At 36.3% G+C, this 17,009-nt stretch overlaps 1 protein-coding gene and 1 long non-coding RNA gene across 2 annotated transcripts in view; one reads left to right on the top strand and one right to left on the bottom strand.

The window, feature by feature from the left end:
• LOC140224406 (uncharacterized) overlaps positions 1–4,059 on the top strand; it is a 32,834-nt gene extending 28,775 nt beyond the window's left edge. Inside the window, exon 2 of the long non-coding RNA XR_011899670.1 lies at positions 357–4,059. This is a non-coding gene — a long non-coding RNA (uncharacterized lncRNA). The remainder of the gene's footprint in view (positions 1–356) is intronic.
• Positions 4,060–7,888: 3,829 nt separating this feature from the next.
• Lrp4 (LDL receptor related protein 4) overlaps positions 7,889–17,009 on the bottom strand; it is a 63,405-nt gene continuing 54,284 nt past the window's right edge. Inside the window, exons 30-33 of the mRNA XM_072299110.1 lie at positions 14,669–14,930; positions 13,877–14,060; positions 12,186–12,336; positions 7,889–9,539 (exon numbers count right to left, since the gene is read on the bottom strand). Coding sequence (XP_072155211.1) covers positions 9,384–9,539; positions 12,186–12,336; positions 13,877–14,060; positions 14,669–14,930 — 753 coding nt within the window. The 3' untranslated portion in view covers positions 7,889–9,383. The remainder of the gene's footprint in view (positions 9,540–12,185; positions 12,337–13,876; positions 14,061–14,668; positions 14,931–17,009) is intronic.

The following is a 17,009-nucleotide window of genomic DNA, read 5'->3' as shown; positions in this document are numbered from 1 at the left end:
CGCTGGTTTAGCAATTCTGACCTCGTATGTAAAAACTCGCCTCGCAAAGTGTTTACCCCGAAGATAATCAGTCATGTGTGATTTTAAAGCGGTGTGTAATTCTTTGGTACGTTATACGAGGTACTAAGGAAAAATTTAAAAAGACCATCTAGGTCTCGTAACTTGATATATATTTTCACTATTTGCAAATTACATAAAAAAGGGGTCATGTGTGATGTGTGTGATCTCAAGATTCTCTGATTGATTATGGGTTTGGGAAACTTCTATACGACAAGTCTTAGTGTAAGTCGAAAACCTCATATGCCAAGACGGTGGCCGGGGGCTCACAAAATGTTTTCCCTCCAACATGTTTGCAGGTAGATCGGTGCAACAAAAGTGCATGAGATGAGCCTGCATTAAATACATGCAGGAGGCTTTGGAATTTCATGGATCCTTAAGGAGAGTTTGAAAAAGCTTGCCATCTTCGGGCCTTTTCACACCTCTTGCCTCATCCTAGTTTGTATGTAGTCCCAGCTAACAGGTGTCAGGTATTCCAAATTATTGTATAAATTATTTTCTTCTTCTTCAAATTTCTTAATACAGAAGCGACTTTTTCGCTTATCTCTATTTGTATCCAATTTTGGGTGCTCTGCGAGGTTCATGCCTAGTAGAAAATCGGTTTTGTTCATAACTATGCGTAAAAAAGAAGAAGGAAAATCACATTTATTGCGCAAATGCCTACTTATATCAAAGTGCTTACTGTTTGCACATTAAACGAAAAATTCATACGTGAGAATATGTACTATGTATTCATTTAAAACAAATTACAGCTCTCTAGCATGTCACAAAATGTTGGTACATACTAAAACAATGTAAGTTATTTAGAGGAAAAATTTGATTTATTACGAGGAAAGCAACATTAGTTAAAACTCACGGAAGTAATACAACTTTTTTCCTTCGTTCCTTGGTTCTTTCCTTTGTATGTAGCTCGGCCTCTACGAATTTTGGCAACGCTGCAATGTTGCCTTACCACCATTCATTTTCGTATCATGGCGCGGCGCAGTCCCTATGAGTAGACATTTGAGTCGCGACATGCGGAAAGAGCAGAAGTTAAAAAAACCATGAGCCAACCGGGCGTTGTTTACGATGGATGCCAGGGCTCATGAGTTTTGAGACTTACAACCTTCTTGAATGTTTAGATATATTTGAAATTTTTAGGGCATATTGTCGTAGTGGCTGGCGTGCTTTCGCTTCGGTTAGAGGAAATGATTAATCCTTTACAATATTTTGTGGTCGGTCTTTCTGGTGGCTACTTTTTTGGAGGGCCTATCAGTTTAGTTTTCTTTTTTTTTTCTTTTCGATGTGTTTTGGTCACAAGATACTCGACAGAGCATTCTAAAAAAAAATGTTTAGGGCTAGATCGGTTCATTTCTAGATCTATCGTTTCAATATTAAAAAATAAAAAAACTCGGTAATTCGCTTTCTACTGTAGCGTTTGAGAAATTCGGATGCATTATAATTATGATCGAGAAATATTTTGAAATAATTTTAAGGGTGGGTTTCGTGTGGGTATCACAATTATTGCCTTCTTTTCATCTATAAAAACATACATTCAGCGTAATTTTCAGGTATATATTTCAAAATTATGCGCGCAAGCACCTGAAACTTTGAAATTTGATTCGTTTTTTTCTTCTTATTTTTTAAAGAAAATGTACTAAAACGCAGGATTCTTGATAAACTAATCGGCAATCCGAGCGTTCTCGTATATATGCTGTAGAGGGGCCTTAGAATTTGTTTTCAAAATTTGAATCCTAGTGATGTTATAAGGGCAAACACTACGTCGTGGGTCGTGCGTCGATTCCAAAGAACGTGAATGCAAGTATAGCGTTTTACTTTTTTCAGGCATCCGATATTTCCAGTGAAGAATGCGGAGGTGCTGGATAAAGGCAACCGCCAACCTTCGAGCGGCAGGGAACCGGGCAAGATGAAATTAGGTGGGATGTAGTTTGTGGCACGTACGCACAGATATGAACGCGTTCGGACTTATTGGTTCCTGAGATCATCTTACATTTGAATTGAGACGTAAACAGTCCCAAAACTCGAGAGCCCCGGGAAGCCTTGTTCCCCACCTACAGTGTGGGTCATGGGTTTTTAAATAACATCTTGAAAAAAAGTGCAAGTTAAATGGATACTCTGACATGCGGGAAATGTGGAAGCCCGGAAATCAATGAGTTATGTTGCAGTTACTAAACAGTCTTGCAAATATTTAGTCATCTCGTCCATAAAGAGGTGGCGCAGTTTAAAAAAAATGTGCTATAAATAAAATAGTTTTTAGGGTCAAATGCATTTTTGTACACCCCATTTCTTTTAACCTCCATGTAGGGCTCACATTTACTAATTTAAATTATTCTTGAAAGACTCTATCTTTGAACTTTTGAGTTTCTTATATTTTTGAGACAGAAATCAAAACACAGGTGCGTTCCTTTGCCAGTTTGCCTTTTGAAGATGGTTTGAAAAAATAAATATAAATGGAAAATGTTTGTAAATATAAATGAAAAATGTCTGTAAATAATCGAAAAGCAGTATGTATATGTCTTAAATTATTGCATCATTTTGTCGTTTTTTTGCATTTTCTCTCAGTTTGGTATTTTTTTGAAATAACATATTCATAACTGCAGGATTCATAATAACTCGACGAGGGAAAGGAGTAGAACAAAATTAAGAAACAAATGAACATGTATTTGTGCAGGGCTGCAGCTGAAGAAAACCTATCGGATAAATGAAAACACCCTTTCTTTTTTGTTGGTTTTTATAATTAAATAGAAGATATTAATGGACATTTAAACATAGAATTCAACATAATCCACTTTGTCTAATTTTAAATATTACGAATATATCACATTTGATAGTAAAATAATTGTTAACTTTACAATCGTTTTTCCAAGAAACTTGGGATCGGGAGTACTTTCGAAGTGGTCGATTTCCAGCCATCAGAATGTTATTCATTTTCTTTTATTCCTGATGAAATGAGGAAGAAAAACTCACGAGTGAGTAAATTAATGTATATAATGCTGTCGTGCTCAGGAAAAACGCCGCATGAACCTTCAGGCGTTGCCAAATATCCTTTGATAAAACACGAATTTCCTGGTAAATATATGAATATTTTTCTGAAAATTTCAAGGAAAAACATTAATAATTTGCCTCAAAAATAAACATTTTATCGAAGGAAATTTGGCAACCCTAGAATATTTATACGGCGTTCTTCGTTAGCATGGCAAAATGGTTTTGAGAACCAAAGTTTACATTACCTGATTAAAAGCGAACTTTCAGATAATAGTAAAAAAGGGCCCGTTTAAATTTACTAAAAGAAAAGTAGCACCATCTTCTTGGTTTGTCACTTATAAAAAATGAATTTCCATAAAATTGCAATCGCCCTTTCAATTGATCCTCAGTCATCATTACTATCGCAATATATAGTCATGCCATCAGGAAAAGAAATGCATGATAAACCCTGTTCCTATAGTTTAAATTATCTTCGTGACTAGGATTAACTTTTTTCTCATGCAAAGAAGTTGGCATCCCCATCTTTATAAGGAATTACCTTGTTTCAAGAAATAAAGAGTTTTAAGACAAAAATTTCTCTTACATCATCAGACTTATTCACTCAACACTTGTTCTTTGAAAATTTTTGGTAAACGGAAATGCATATTTGAAATACGTCTGTGACCCCATTCGTGTAACATATACAACAATGGGTTGATTTTTGTGATTCATTTCTATAAAGTAGAGGATAATTATGCTTGGCAGGTTGTATATAAACATGCTTTTGAGATTTACTGGAGGTAGTATCTGCAAGGATTGAAATGCATGAGGTGAAAAATCTAAATCACAACGAAAATAAAATGTTAACTTTAACGGGGATGGTTCATAAAATTTCAAAACTTCCATATGTATTTTTGTCATCAATTTTTCGAACATTGTTTCTCGAAAATTTCGAGAAATTTAAAAACGACCGAGCGAAGAAAATCTTCAATACTGAAAATGATAAGCTTGTATAATGAATGAGTGGACATTTTACATTGTCAAAGGCGTATAAAATAGTAACTTTAAGTGTATAAATACATATGTTTTTAGCTTTGAGTGAAACTAGTTTTCAAATGTGCCGTATCATTTTCAAAATCAATATTTTCACCATCTCAGATAGTACCAAAGGTCTTGCCGTAGGTATAGGAATCAAGGAGGGGCACAGTTTCCCAAGTCGACTACCTTAACATTCCCAATTGAATATGTCAACTTCCAAACTTATTGGAGCTGGTCAACTTTTAAGGTGCACGATGACCCTTGTTTTTTGTCAACATTTGCCTCTTTTCCCCTCAAGCTTGTAATGGTAGCCACTGGCAAAATCTAAACTTTAACAAAATAAATTAATTTATCATCAAATCATTTGAAAAATAAATAAATTCTTTTAAATTTTAATGACAAAAAAATTATCGAAAATAAATGCAAAATTACATCTACTGATGTCAATGGATTAGTTATCAGGAAAAACGTATCATAAAAAATATGTACATATGTACTTTGATAAACTTGCACTGAAAGGAAAGCCTTCACAGCCAAATGTGCGTCAGAATCATATCAAGTTGTTAGGAAGAATTTTTACAGGTCAGAGATTTTTTATTCCTATGGTATGCAAATTCAGCAACGAGTCCCTAGTAAGTACTTTAAAGATAAATAAGTCAAGTAATTACATAGGTCAGTAACAAATTATCAATTTTTATCTGTCAACGCGCGCCGATAACGATATTTAGCAAGAAGACCTCAATGAAAAAACGGATAGTGCTACACTTATACGATGCAAAGTGAAAATCAACGCAATTCTCTCAACGAACTATTAAAAAACAAAAACCTAATAGAAAAGTAATGATTAGGTAAAATTGAGCAAATCAAAACAATAACATCAATTTAGTCTTGGTTGTGAAACCTCTTTGAACACACCTATGTCATGTTTGTTCTTTGTTTCATAGCAGCTTCCATTTGAGAAGGTGGTATTTACATCCTTGGGATTGGTTATAACATGTAGGTACAATTGACATATTTATGCCAAAAGGAACTATGTGAATAGGGTTTGCGTGCGACATAGTTCCTTCTAGAATAAATACGTCCAATTCGTCGTAGCTCTGACGAAAGGGCGTATCTGGATTTCCAAGTAAATCCTGGTGGCCATATAACTCCATGTTTTCCAGGGCTCATGTGGGAAACGAGATATCGACGGTGAAAGTACCAAACCACGTATCTCGTTTCCGGTGTTTAAAAATCTACGCTCGCATTTTATTTTTTTGAAGTAGACCAAATCAATATCATTCCTTGAAATTTTCACAGAATTTTCTCCGCACGAAAAGGAAAAATCACAGAAATTTTCAAGACTGGACGTCAAGTAGTTTTTCATTTAAAAACAAGCTGTGAACTCCAACACAATGTGTTGATAAGGCGCGTCATTAACTCGCACATATCAACCCCTTTAGTTTTCATTTACAGAGATTTCAAAAAAGGCAAGCAGCACAACAAGAGAATTCACGATCCAACACTGCAAGGTCAACGACGCACCTTCACGAGACCGTGTATTGTGAATCTAGAAAGCTATTCGAACAAATTTAAGTTTTTTGATCTGCCTCAAGCAAAATCTTATCAGATTCTTGAAGAAAAGTGCTACGAAAAAATTTAAGCGAAGAAAGGAAAAATTCTGTCGAACTCCTAGAAGATAAAGTCGATTTAAAGGTATTTTGGGGCTAAAATACCCAAATTACCGGTATTATAAATACCGTTATATTATTGAAAAGAAATTGACTCGATATAAATGCAATTGTATTAAATATGTCTTGATTTTGTTATTTTAAACGTCTTTTCATGCAAAGAAGCTCAACCATGTCCATGCTTTATTCATTCATGAATTGAAAGTAAGCAATCCACATCCCGAAAATCTACCGATTTGCCGTAAAAAATCGCAGAAACTTGATATACCAGGTCGATGTACCCACTCTTTGAATTTACCAATCAATTTAGTGAGTGCACGTATGTGAAAGTCAAAATGCTATAGTCATTTTGGGTACATTCATTTTTCATGAAACAATTGTAAGTAATTTCAATCCCGAAAAACCATAAATTTTCCGTATAAAATCGAAAAAATCAAAATATGTCGACTCCCTGACGTGAAAATTAAATTCTACGTGTGGAAATACTTATGTATCGATATATGCTGAACAGAATGCCCGCCTCTCCTCGTAATTTACAAACCGTTCCTATACTCATCTCAACATTTTTCTCAGAGCTTTGTGTTATTATCAGCTTCCATTTAGACCCCGGTTTGATGGCCGAATCGGCTGCCCAAAAAGCAAGCCATTTTTGAAGGGCTCTATGAGAAATTCGTGATATTATGAGCTCTCAGGAAATCACCCAATGGGTAAAATTGCTGGTATAAATTTTCGAGTGCTTAAAATAATCGTATTCAAGAAACTAAGGCATTGGACTATGGAGTCAATTTCGTTTTAATAATATAACGGGATTTACTTGTCTTCAGGTCAAAACTCATACAAGAAAGCCCCTTGCAAGAGGCTAATTTTTTGTAATTTCACTCAATTTTTTCTCCTTTTTATAATTGAATTGCTTGTCACATTCTGAGGTCAATCATATTAAATTGTAATTTATACATTTCTTTTTTCCCCCTTCATTTTATTTTTTGTTTGGAGAAGTTTTGTTGATTTCTTCGGATTTCGAATACTGTAACTTCTCTTCTATTTGGCCGATTTTTATGAATGAGACCTCTTTTAATTCGTGTTTTATCGGAGAGTAAGGAAAAAATTGCTAAAAACTCGCGAAACAATTTTTTTTGAAAATTGGACGAATCCTAGCGTGACGGTGAAATGGTTAATGAAGCGTAAGTAATTAATTGGGCGTAAGATTTTGAGAAAAGAATCACGTCGGGGTCACCACTTTGTTGAGCTCAGAAAAAAGGTCAACAATATTATAGATAAATCAACACATTTTTATTAATAATACCTTTTTAAGGATAAATTATGACTGGAAGAATCATACAAGCAGGACTTCTTTTTTCATATATGTTAGGTTAAGATGAAGAGAAAAAGTGGTCGCCACGGAGACCATTTAGCATAGCATATGCTTCAACAGGTACCAACTTTTGAAAAGTATAACCGAGGTTACAGATCTGTCAAAGCAACGTTTTGAACAAAACGGAGGAGTTAAATTCTCATTCCGAGAGTGCCGACCTGCTCAGCCATCCTCGAATCAGTTCGCTTGATTCTGCTTATATATGCATATTTTAAATCAGCGCGTCGCATTCTTAAGCTTTTTTAAAAAAAACCAAGTAACGTAGACTCTTGGTATTCACTGCACATAAACTAGCGACCCCCAGAATGAGAAACAACTTTAAATCATAATTATTGATGGACAAATAAACTTTTTACACGCTTTGGAAAATCTCAGAAGTTCGCGGTAGTCACTTTTCGGTAAGGAACTAAGGGACTCGGTTATTGTATCGAGCAGGGTTCGAAACGATCGCAAAGGCGGTATACTACGTATACGCGCCAAAAAAGTATGACAGGAAGTCTGCGACGTCGCAAACCGAGATACGTGGTTTGGTAGTTTCACCGTCGATATGTCCTTGCGTCAGAGGAGCGACGAATTTAGTAGGAAAAATTAAAAGCCAGCAGATTCAATGCCTTGCATGAAGATTATAGTGGGAAAATAAGTTAAATGTTCTAATGAAAAGCGTTGGATATCCCTCTATTTAAGTAAAATTCGTCATTCAGAGCTCAAACTTGAGATTAAAAGTATGTTCGTGTCGTAAGTTCCCGTAAAGTAACTCAACATTAAGCGTATTTTTTACGGGATTACAATAATTTTACTTAATCTCTGGAACCTCGATAACCTCCATTGGTATTGTGTCAACTTTGCAGCTATTTTACAATAAATATAAGGCCATGGAAATCCTTTTATTTATACACTCATGGGAAAAAATGTTATTTTCTCTAATTTTCACCCCTGAAAATATTTATAAATACATGAATGAAGCCAACCGCTCAAAAAGTATAGCTCATTTCTGAGACATTCAACGTTACATCTAATTGGTAACAAGGCCAAGTTACGTAAAACATACTGAATGCATCATAAGTGAGAACTTGAAAATACTGCTATGGAAAAAAATTGGTCAAATCATCCGATTCCTAGCAATTATTGGTAACCTACAATTTTCAGTGAGTGTTTTTTGTTTGTTTTTTTGTTTGTTTTTTTTTTTTTAAATTTTATGAACGCCCAGCCCTCAATCAATGAAACTATTCGTGTTACAAAAAATGCCTAATTACCTAGATCCAGGAATAATTATCAGAAAAATTGTATTTTTCACAGTGCGAGTCTTCAAGGACCTCTCCATGAGATAAGAATGCACTATTATCAGGACTCATGTAAACATTGCAATTATGGCTTTTTTTACCTCATATTATTCGAATTTTTTAACCAATTTTTACACCAAACTTTGTCGGCGTGTTACTCAAATTTAGTGATTGCGTTAATCAGCCTTAAAAGGGGTAAAAATTCAAAAATAGAATGACAAAAGGGGTCAAATTTCGATGTCACTATTTCTTAGGAAAATATCTGAGGTATGCAAAATCATTTTCAAGTGAAATAAAAACAATTTCACAGTCTTAGCATTAGTCTAAAATAATTTCTTGGGTTTAAGGTCTCTTATTCAGTCTCAGACTGTGTTCGAAACTCACTGTCACATTGAGCCCCAGCTACTGATTTCCGTGTTGCGCACAGGGGAAAAACCTCAGTCAAATAAAACCAAGGTGACACAGGATTCAACAATAATCAAGTCTTAAAATTAATTTCTTTTGGGGCTACAACCCTGCTCCTCCCAGGTTCCAAAATGTGAGCCAAATCCACCTGCGTAAATTCGACTCAAGATGCCTATACTGCCGTGCTAAGGAGAAACTCCGTAATAGCCATCAGACATTGCCAAGTTGTTCCTTTGATAAAATCATCAATTGGAATAGCTATGCATTATATGTTTATTCCAATTTTTTGGACAATATTGTTCGCAGTTCAATCTTAAATATCTGAAAATTTTAAAGAAATATATGCATAACTCCCTTTCAAAATAAACATTCTATCGGAGAAAATTTGGAGGAATGCTCTCGAATGTTCGCACGGCGCTTTTTCTTAGCCTGGCAGCATTGCGTCAAGGTACTAACTAGAATCGAGACTAAACCCGATGCTAAACGACACAATAATCTAGTCTTGTAGAAAAAATCTATAAAAAATAGTAATATTTAAAATGAAAAAACTTAAAGTTAAAGTGAGCAGTTTTAACAAGTCTGAGGGTCATCGTCGGGTCAGGCGTAGAGTTCGGCGCGTTTGGGCGGTCTCGGTGGAGCTCGATAAAAAGTCGACGGGAGTTCGATGAGCTCCTGATGTCTGCTACTCCCCCGCGATCGGTTCGCCCGCAAAACGCACTGCTCCCGGCTCTCTTCCTCTTGGTAGACCTGATCCTATTCAAAAGAACATAAGATAAGATAGGAGAGCTAAGATAAGATAAAAGAGATAAGATAAGAGAGATACGATAAGATAAGAGAGCTACGATAAGATAAAAGAGTTAAGATAGGATAAGAGGGATAAGATAATATTTAAGATGAGATCTTTAAGCCAAAATATTGATAGGATAAGAGCTTTGCAAAGTTCCCACGTGCTGAAAATGGCAGTCTTAGTTCGTTTTAATTTTTTTAATCGTGAAAATTAACTGAGGATCAAGGTCAACTAAGTTGGTCTTACATGAGAATTGAATTAAATTTTTAAAAGGCTTTTTCTGGCGCACCTATAAAAACACCTACCTGCGTAAAGAAATAACATATCGATGGTGAAAGTGCAGAAGTGCGTATCTAGGAAAACACGATTTTTCAGGAGAGTAAAAAAAACTGTCTACATTACTCTTTATTGTCAGTAGAAGGGTAATAATTCTTGAGGATAGCAAGAATAAGATGATTTTTCAGACTTCATCAATATTTTGAATAATTTCTCGCGCTGTTAGAAAATACGGCCGAAATGCCGAGATTCGCATTTTCGGCACTAGGAATTGACACTTTATCACGAAATACGCATTTCTGCAATTAGTGTTTTAAACCTATTGTTGGCGATTTTGGTCATTTAAAAACTGAAAGAAGGGTTTCATGCTTACAATTCTTTATCAGAAGCTTTAGTTTGACCTCATACGGCCGGATCAAGCATTGTATGATTGGAAACTGACATTGGATTACGAGATACGCATTTCTGCAGTTAGCGTTTTGAAGCTACTCTTTATCATTAAGATCAAAAATAGAATTGATTCAACCTTAAAACTTATTTAGAAGCTTTAGTCGATCCAATACACTAAATGAAGCATTGTTTGACCGGATTGACTCTAATAAAACTGACCGTTGTGATAAACCGTCAGTTCAATCAGTTCATGATTGCATTGGCCCAGAGAGTAAAAATGGACATGAACGCCGCGCGCTGCTAGTAGGTAGTAGATACCTATGGAGAAATGATACTGGAGGGCCTTCGAGTGATAATCCGCCTTCAATTACAAGCGTATGCAACATTAATGACAAGTAACAGTACCTAATCCCCCCCTTCCCTCGTCTATCGGCCTATCACCAGCATTCACTGATATTATGCATGCTGCACTGCCTGATTATCCACATTTATCCACATCAACTTTTCTTTTAGATAGATAAATGAAAACCATTGAAAACAAACACAGAACAGCTGATGTGCGGTGTCGGCGGGAAACGCTGCTGAGGAGCGCGCGTTGTGATTGGTTGTGCGTAAGGCGCGCCGAAAAATGAACAGGCCTGAACGAGATACGAATTCCTGCACTTAAGCCCGAGATACGCCAAAAATATTCTACGGTTTTAGGTGACTTCCCGATTTTTTTCGATTTATAATCTCTTGCTGGCTGATAGACGACATCTTCAACTGCACGTTTATGCAGTTAACTCAAAACTGTCAAAAATCGAGATACGCACTTCTGCACTTTCACCATCGATATAATATGTTGTTTCTAAAATGAGTCAAGTCGTGTGGTTACTTGTTGATTTAGTGTAATTGAGGCGTTTTCTGGTTAAGGGCGTATAAGACTTCCAATGCTGCTTAGATTACTTGACGTAGTTCTCTATAGAGAACTTCGTTAATACAGTTACAACTATATTGTTGTTATAGTTACAACTATAGTTGTAAGTAACTTATGTGACACTTCTGATAAAAATTTTTCTCTGAATCTCCTCTGAGTTTTTCTTCTCTATTGTAAGGAAGTAGGTCGACTGTGCGAGTAAGCAAGTTTGAGGTTATGCACATCTTACATCTTCCTGTGATAAAGACGAAAGGCGACTCAACAGTGTTTTCATGTGTTTTTCATATCTTTTTTCATATGTTTTTCAGCTATACATGTGTCATTATCTCGATCCACAATTCAACTTACTTGACCCATCTTTACTATGAGAAGCTATCACTGTTAATATTAACCAAATCGACGGTGTAAGTCGGCAATCACATAACTCGTTTGCAGTGTCTGAAAATCTCCGCCTCTATGATATTTTTTTGTAGGAGAACAAATTGACATCATTCCTTGAAGTTTTTGCAGAATTTTCTTCACACAGAGAAGAAAAATCACGGCAGTTTTAAGGAGTTGCCATTGAGTAGTTTTCCCTTTAAAAAATAAAGTATGACGGGAAGTCTGCGACGTCGCAAACCGAGTTATGTGATTGCCGACTTAAACCGTCGAAATACGAAGTATTCATCTGAAAAAATAAGGTTCCAATTAACGGCCGGTGAGAATAAGATTAACCATTTGGATCGCGTTGAGCAGAAAGGAACTAAGCCACATCAGCCATTGGCAAACTTAACGGGGCAGTGTAACCTATCACAAGAGAGCGTTTGTGCGGATTCTTTTGAAAATTTTAAGGAATTTGTATTGTACAATGCAGAAAATTTACCGAAATTTGCACAAAAATACACACAACCACACAACCGTTTTCATGTAAAATAATTAATTGCCCAATATAGTGCGGCAACAGCTGATGTGGGCGATGTGGCGTGACTCCTTTCTGCTTAACGCGGTCCATTAAGGTAATCTCTACAGCATACTTGGAAATATTACTTACCATAGCTTTATCGTAGTGAACTTTTCCCTGAATCATTGGTTTCCTATCGATTGAGCGGCCTCCAAGGGAGGATGAAGAGGTCGATTTGTAGTTCGGATTCATGAATGTGAAAATATTATTCTGTCTTGTGCGTCCAAACCTATCACATACACTGAAACCACCATAAATAATAATTAACAGAATCGTGAAAAAATATCATAATGTATCAATATTCCCTCACAAGTCTAGCCCAATCAGTAATTTTTTCGTTTTAAAACTCAAGACTGAAGCATTATACAGGGTGGCCCAGACCTACCGTACCAGGCCTTTTTTTCGGTTAATTTGGGTCGCACGCAGTCCAGGACCGCGGGGATGAATAGGGAATCGACCCCAAGGAATCCGAATTTCATGGTCCCAGAGGCCCCCTGGAGCCTCTTGGGGGGTAAAAGGGGGGTCCGTACTTCAAAAGTCAGGGTCTATGTCAAAATTTTGAAATTATCTTATTGGAATCAGAACGTACGGAAATTTTTAACTTATATCGACAACAAGAAATCCAAAATCGGCCCATCCGTGTCCAAAATACCGACCCCTATAGGTGGGGGACGGAGCCCCCTTTCAAAAAATTCAAATGCGTTAAATTGACGTGGAGACTCGGAAAAAATGAGCATACATGGGTAACCGACCCCAAAAAATCCAAATTTGAGGGTCCCGTTGTCCTCGGAGACTTTCCTGGTGGGGCACAAGGGGACTCTGAACTTTTAAATTTAACCGGTGTGGAGGTTACCCTTGTGCCCCATCAGGAAAGTCTCTGAGGACAACGGGACCCTCAAATTTGGATTCCTTGGGGTCGATTACCTATGAATCCTCATTTTTTCCGAGTCTCCACGTCAATTTAACGAATTTAAATTTTTTTGAAAGGGGGCTCTGTCCCCCACCTTTAGGGGTCGGTATTTTGGACACGGATGGGCCGATTTTGGATTTATTGGTGTTGAAATACGTTAAAAATGTCCGTACGTTCTGATTCCAATAAGATAATTTCAAAATTTTGACATAGACCCTGACATTTGAAGTACGGACCCCCCTTTTACCCCCCCCCCCCCAAGAGGCTCCAGGGGGGCTCTGGGACAATGAAATTCGGATTCCTTGGGGTCGATTCCCTATTCATCCCCGCGGTCCTGGACTTCGTGCGACCCAAATTAACCGAAAAAAAGGTCTGGTACGGTAGGTCTGGGCCACCCTGTAGAAACACAATTTACTTTTTTCATTTCAATGGATTCTTTAGAGCAATAGAGGTGAACACATGCGCGCCCCAAACAGCTAGAATATCAATAAAATTCGATAATGTGTGCCTCTAAAAATATACTCAATAGACCTTCAAGCAATCTACATCACACTACATTATTTGAAATTCTCTCTCATGGTCAAATTATAATATAACATGCGTTCGGTCGTTGGTGTCTGATGAAAAAGTTCATTTTAATTAAGTCTGACATGTAATTTGATAAACATCGCTCTGCAGTTTGGCTCAATTGAGAGTTTTAGCTCAACAAATCAAGAGTGCAATCACTCATACCAAATGACGTAATTTTACACAATTGAATATTACGCCACATTTGAAATACTGTGCCAAAAATTATTGGAGAGATTTTTTTTTAAATATAGTACATAAGCAGTATGAAAAAGTGGTGGAAAAACGAAAATGTATCACTTACCTTGTAAATTTATATAATACAAATATGACAGTAAATGCTGCCAGCAACAAAATTATGGGCACAACAACGTAAAATGCCCATGAATTGCTAGATTCCTCGACAGAAAAATTGCGTGGCATAACCTCCGACATAGGCGCGTCCGAATCATCCTCAGGTTTCCTGTCTTCGATCCTTTTCTTCGGCTCTGAAACATTCAATGTCGAGTTAATCAACTTACGCCTGACTCATTCCCATTATTTCCCTTATTTCCTTAGTTAAAATATTTAGAAAAAAAAATATTGAGAATCGAGTAACATATGAATGAAATAAATTTATTTTCAGTGTAAATTCAGCTGGGATATACTTTAATTCAAAGTATGAAATAGACAAAATATAAAAAGTATACGAATCTATTGATTGTAACACCATATCTCACAATTATATAACATAATTAGTTTTATAGGAGCATAATATTTGTAAACCTATTAAGATTACAACGTAGAAACATTGCAAAAAAAATCGTTCAAAATATAATTTTTTTTCAAAAATTTATCCTTACAAAAATGTTTTTTTTTTAAATAATTCGGCAATAATGAAATAAAAAAATATACTAAACACAATTTGATAGCTCACAAGTGTTGTCATTAAAAATGCACTCAAATCTTTTAAAGAAACTCAGGTTTTATATTTCTAAATTTATTTTGAGAAAAATTGCTATTCGGAATTCCCAATGGACTGGAATATTGTTCCTGTGGATCGTTACCCACAACATATTATTATGTTGAGCCTTAATTACCCGTGATGATGACGTACCTTTTTGACAAGTTACATCGGGCAGATCGGGGCAGCCACACGTGTAACCGTGACGGTAGCCTTTGTAGAAACAGAGATGCGTGCAGCCTCCGTTTTGAACAAGGCACGGGGTCCAGCCTGTCTGGATATCGTAAGCCATTGCTTTGATCTCCATCACGCTCCTAATTCTACCACGGGATGTTTGTTTGTGGATCCCCGTCAGTTTGTCAGCTACGTGCAACGTTCGATTGAACACGTCCGTCCAGTACAGATTGCTCCGGAGCTGCAAAAAAACCATCAAGTGTGACGGTGAGGGGAGTCTAATTTGGACTCATTGAGGAGGTGCCTCAATCAATCCGGAAAATTTAATTCAGGCAAAATGTTTTTATTGTCATGGGAACGGAGTTCCCCATGATATTAGAATCGTTTCGTTGCTTTCGCTATGGGATTCCCTATACCTCTGCGACCTTGAGCGTTTCGCCCAGTCTCCGATTTTTGGTTGATTTTCCGAAGTATCAAAAACCGTTGTATTTTTTGGCCAATCATGTCTCTACGTCAAGTTGTGTTGATTGCTAAAATTCGCTTTCAGCGAGTTTTTTTCCACCTTGAGATGTCGTGTCTGACTGGTAAATCTGCGCAGAACCACGAAGTTCCGTTTTTAGGCAAATTCTTTTTTTGGGAGGTTCTGATTGGTTATTTTTCGCCATCAGTTTTCTGTTCGTTGGTGCAAAAGATCGCCTACCTCGGTGTTCTTGAGAAGCCGCCATTATCCCACCTCAAATTTGAAAAATAGAAGTAAAGAAATAATAACCATCGTACAAGGTGGAAAATTGTTCTGGAGGACTCGTTACGGATAAAGAAGTCAAAATCAGAGCTCGATTGATTGATTTAATTCATGGATACGCAAATATTGCCTTAGCTCAACTGCCGCGATCGGAATGCATTCTGGGATGAACCTCGAGACGCATTAAAACAGTGCGAACCATGGCTCCAATGGCTCCTACAGCAATGCGCTTCAAAAGCAGTCAAGGTCTCTTGTGATAAGTCCCGCCCATTGCCCGAGTCTTTTAAATGCTATTTTTATTCCCGCCCACGTGGATCCGTTATAGCCTAGTTGACTAAACCGCCTCGTATTTTTGATTACGTGCGGGCACCCGGCGATCGGGAGTTCGATACCCGACGATGGGAACTACTTTTTAATGGTTGTATTGAATGTTTTAGACTAATCATCAAAAAATAATTAATAGTAGATGATAAATGTGCGAACATTTTCTCGTGAGTTAATATGTTAAACAAAAATACTGGAATATACCTCCTTCATATATATAATCAGCCACATGTTCCCCCAAATTAATGACGTTATTTTCTTTTTTCAATAAAGTTAATTTGCATTCAACGTTCGTAAGTTAAGCAAAAAGTACCTATTGATACAAATAGAAAGACATGAAAATAGTATGTCTAACATTTCAGTTGTTTTTTTTTTTATTTATTTTTTGTTTTTTTTGTTTTTTCAATGAAACAAATTGACTGGGACTAGAATCATCGTATCTCTGAAGACAAAAGCTAAGTTTTTTTATACAGAAATACTAATATATTCATCCTTTATATAATCAGGGAGATGTTGACCCAAATATTGATGTATATTTTCTCTGTTCGCCCAAATTAATGATGGTATTTTCTTTTTTCAATAAAATTAATTTACATTCCACGTTCTTAAAGCAATATTTTCTCCAAAATTCAGCAAAAAATAACAATTTATACCTACGCAAAAAGTAAATAAATAAATAAAGCAATGACATGAAAGTAGTATAGGTAGTACACATCTAACATTTCGGTTACATCTATTTGAATGAAAAAAATGGCAACTTGGGAAGCACATAGGTCACTTATCGACGGTGAAACTACCAAACCACGTATCTCGGTTTGCGACGTCGCAGACTTTCTGTCATACTTTATTTTTTAAATGAAAAGCTACTTAACGTCCAGTCTTGAAAATTTCCGTGATTTTTCCTCTTCGTGCGGAGAAAATTCTGTGAAAATTTCAAGGAATGATATTGATTTGGTCTACTTCAAAAAAATAAAATGTGAGCGGAGATTTTTAAACACCGCAAACGAGATACGTGGTTTGGTAGTTTCACCGTCGTTATGATGCGTATTCGGGCATATGCGTAGAGTAAAAATATCATACTTTACGCCGAAAAAACGAAACTGAAAGTTAAATGCGTTAACTTCCAAAAACCATACATAATCCAACGAAAATAAATAATTGGTAAATAACAGCTTTCTTGTATGCAAAGAAAAAAAATTAAAAATGTTAAAAAAGAGATGTCGACACAAAATTACATAGCCCCTTCAATTCTGA

Source organism: Bemisia tabaci, chromosome 4 (assembly GCF_918797505.1).
Source record: "Bemisia tabaci chromosome 4, PGI_BMITA_v3".
Classification (NCBI taxonomy): Eukaryota; Metazoa; Arthropoda; class Insecta; order Hemiptera; family Aleyrodidae; genus Bemisia; species Bemisia tabaci.
This window is presented reverse-complemented; position numbering and strand designations above follow the sequence as displayed.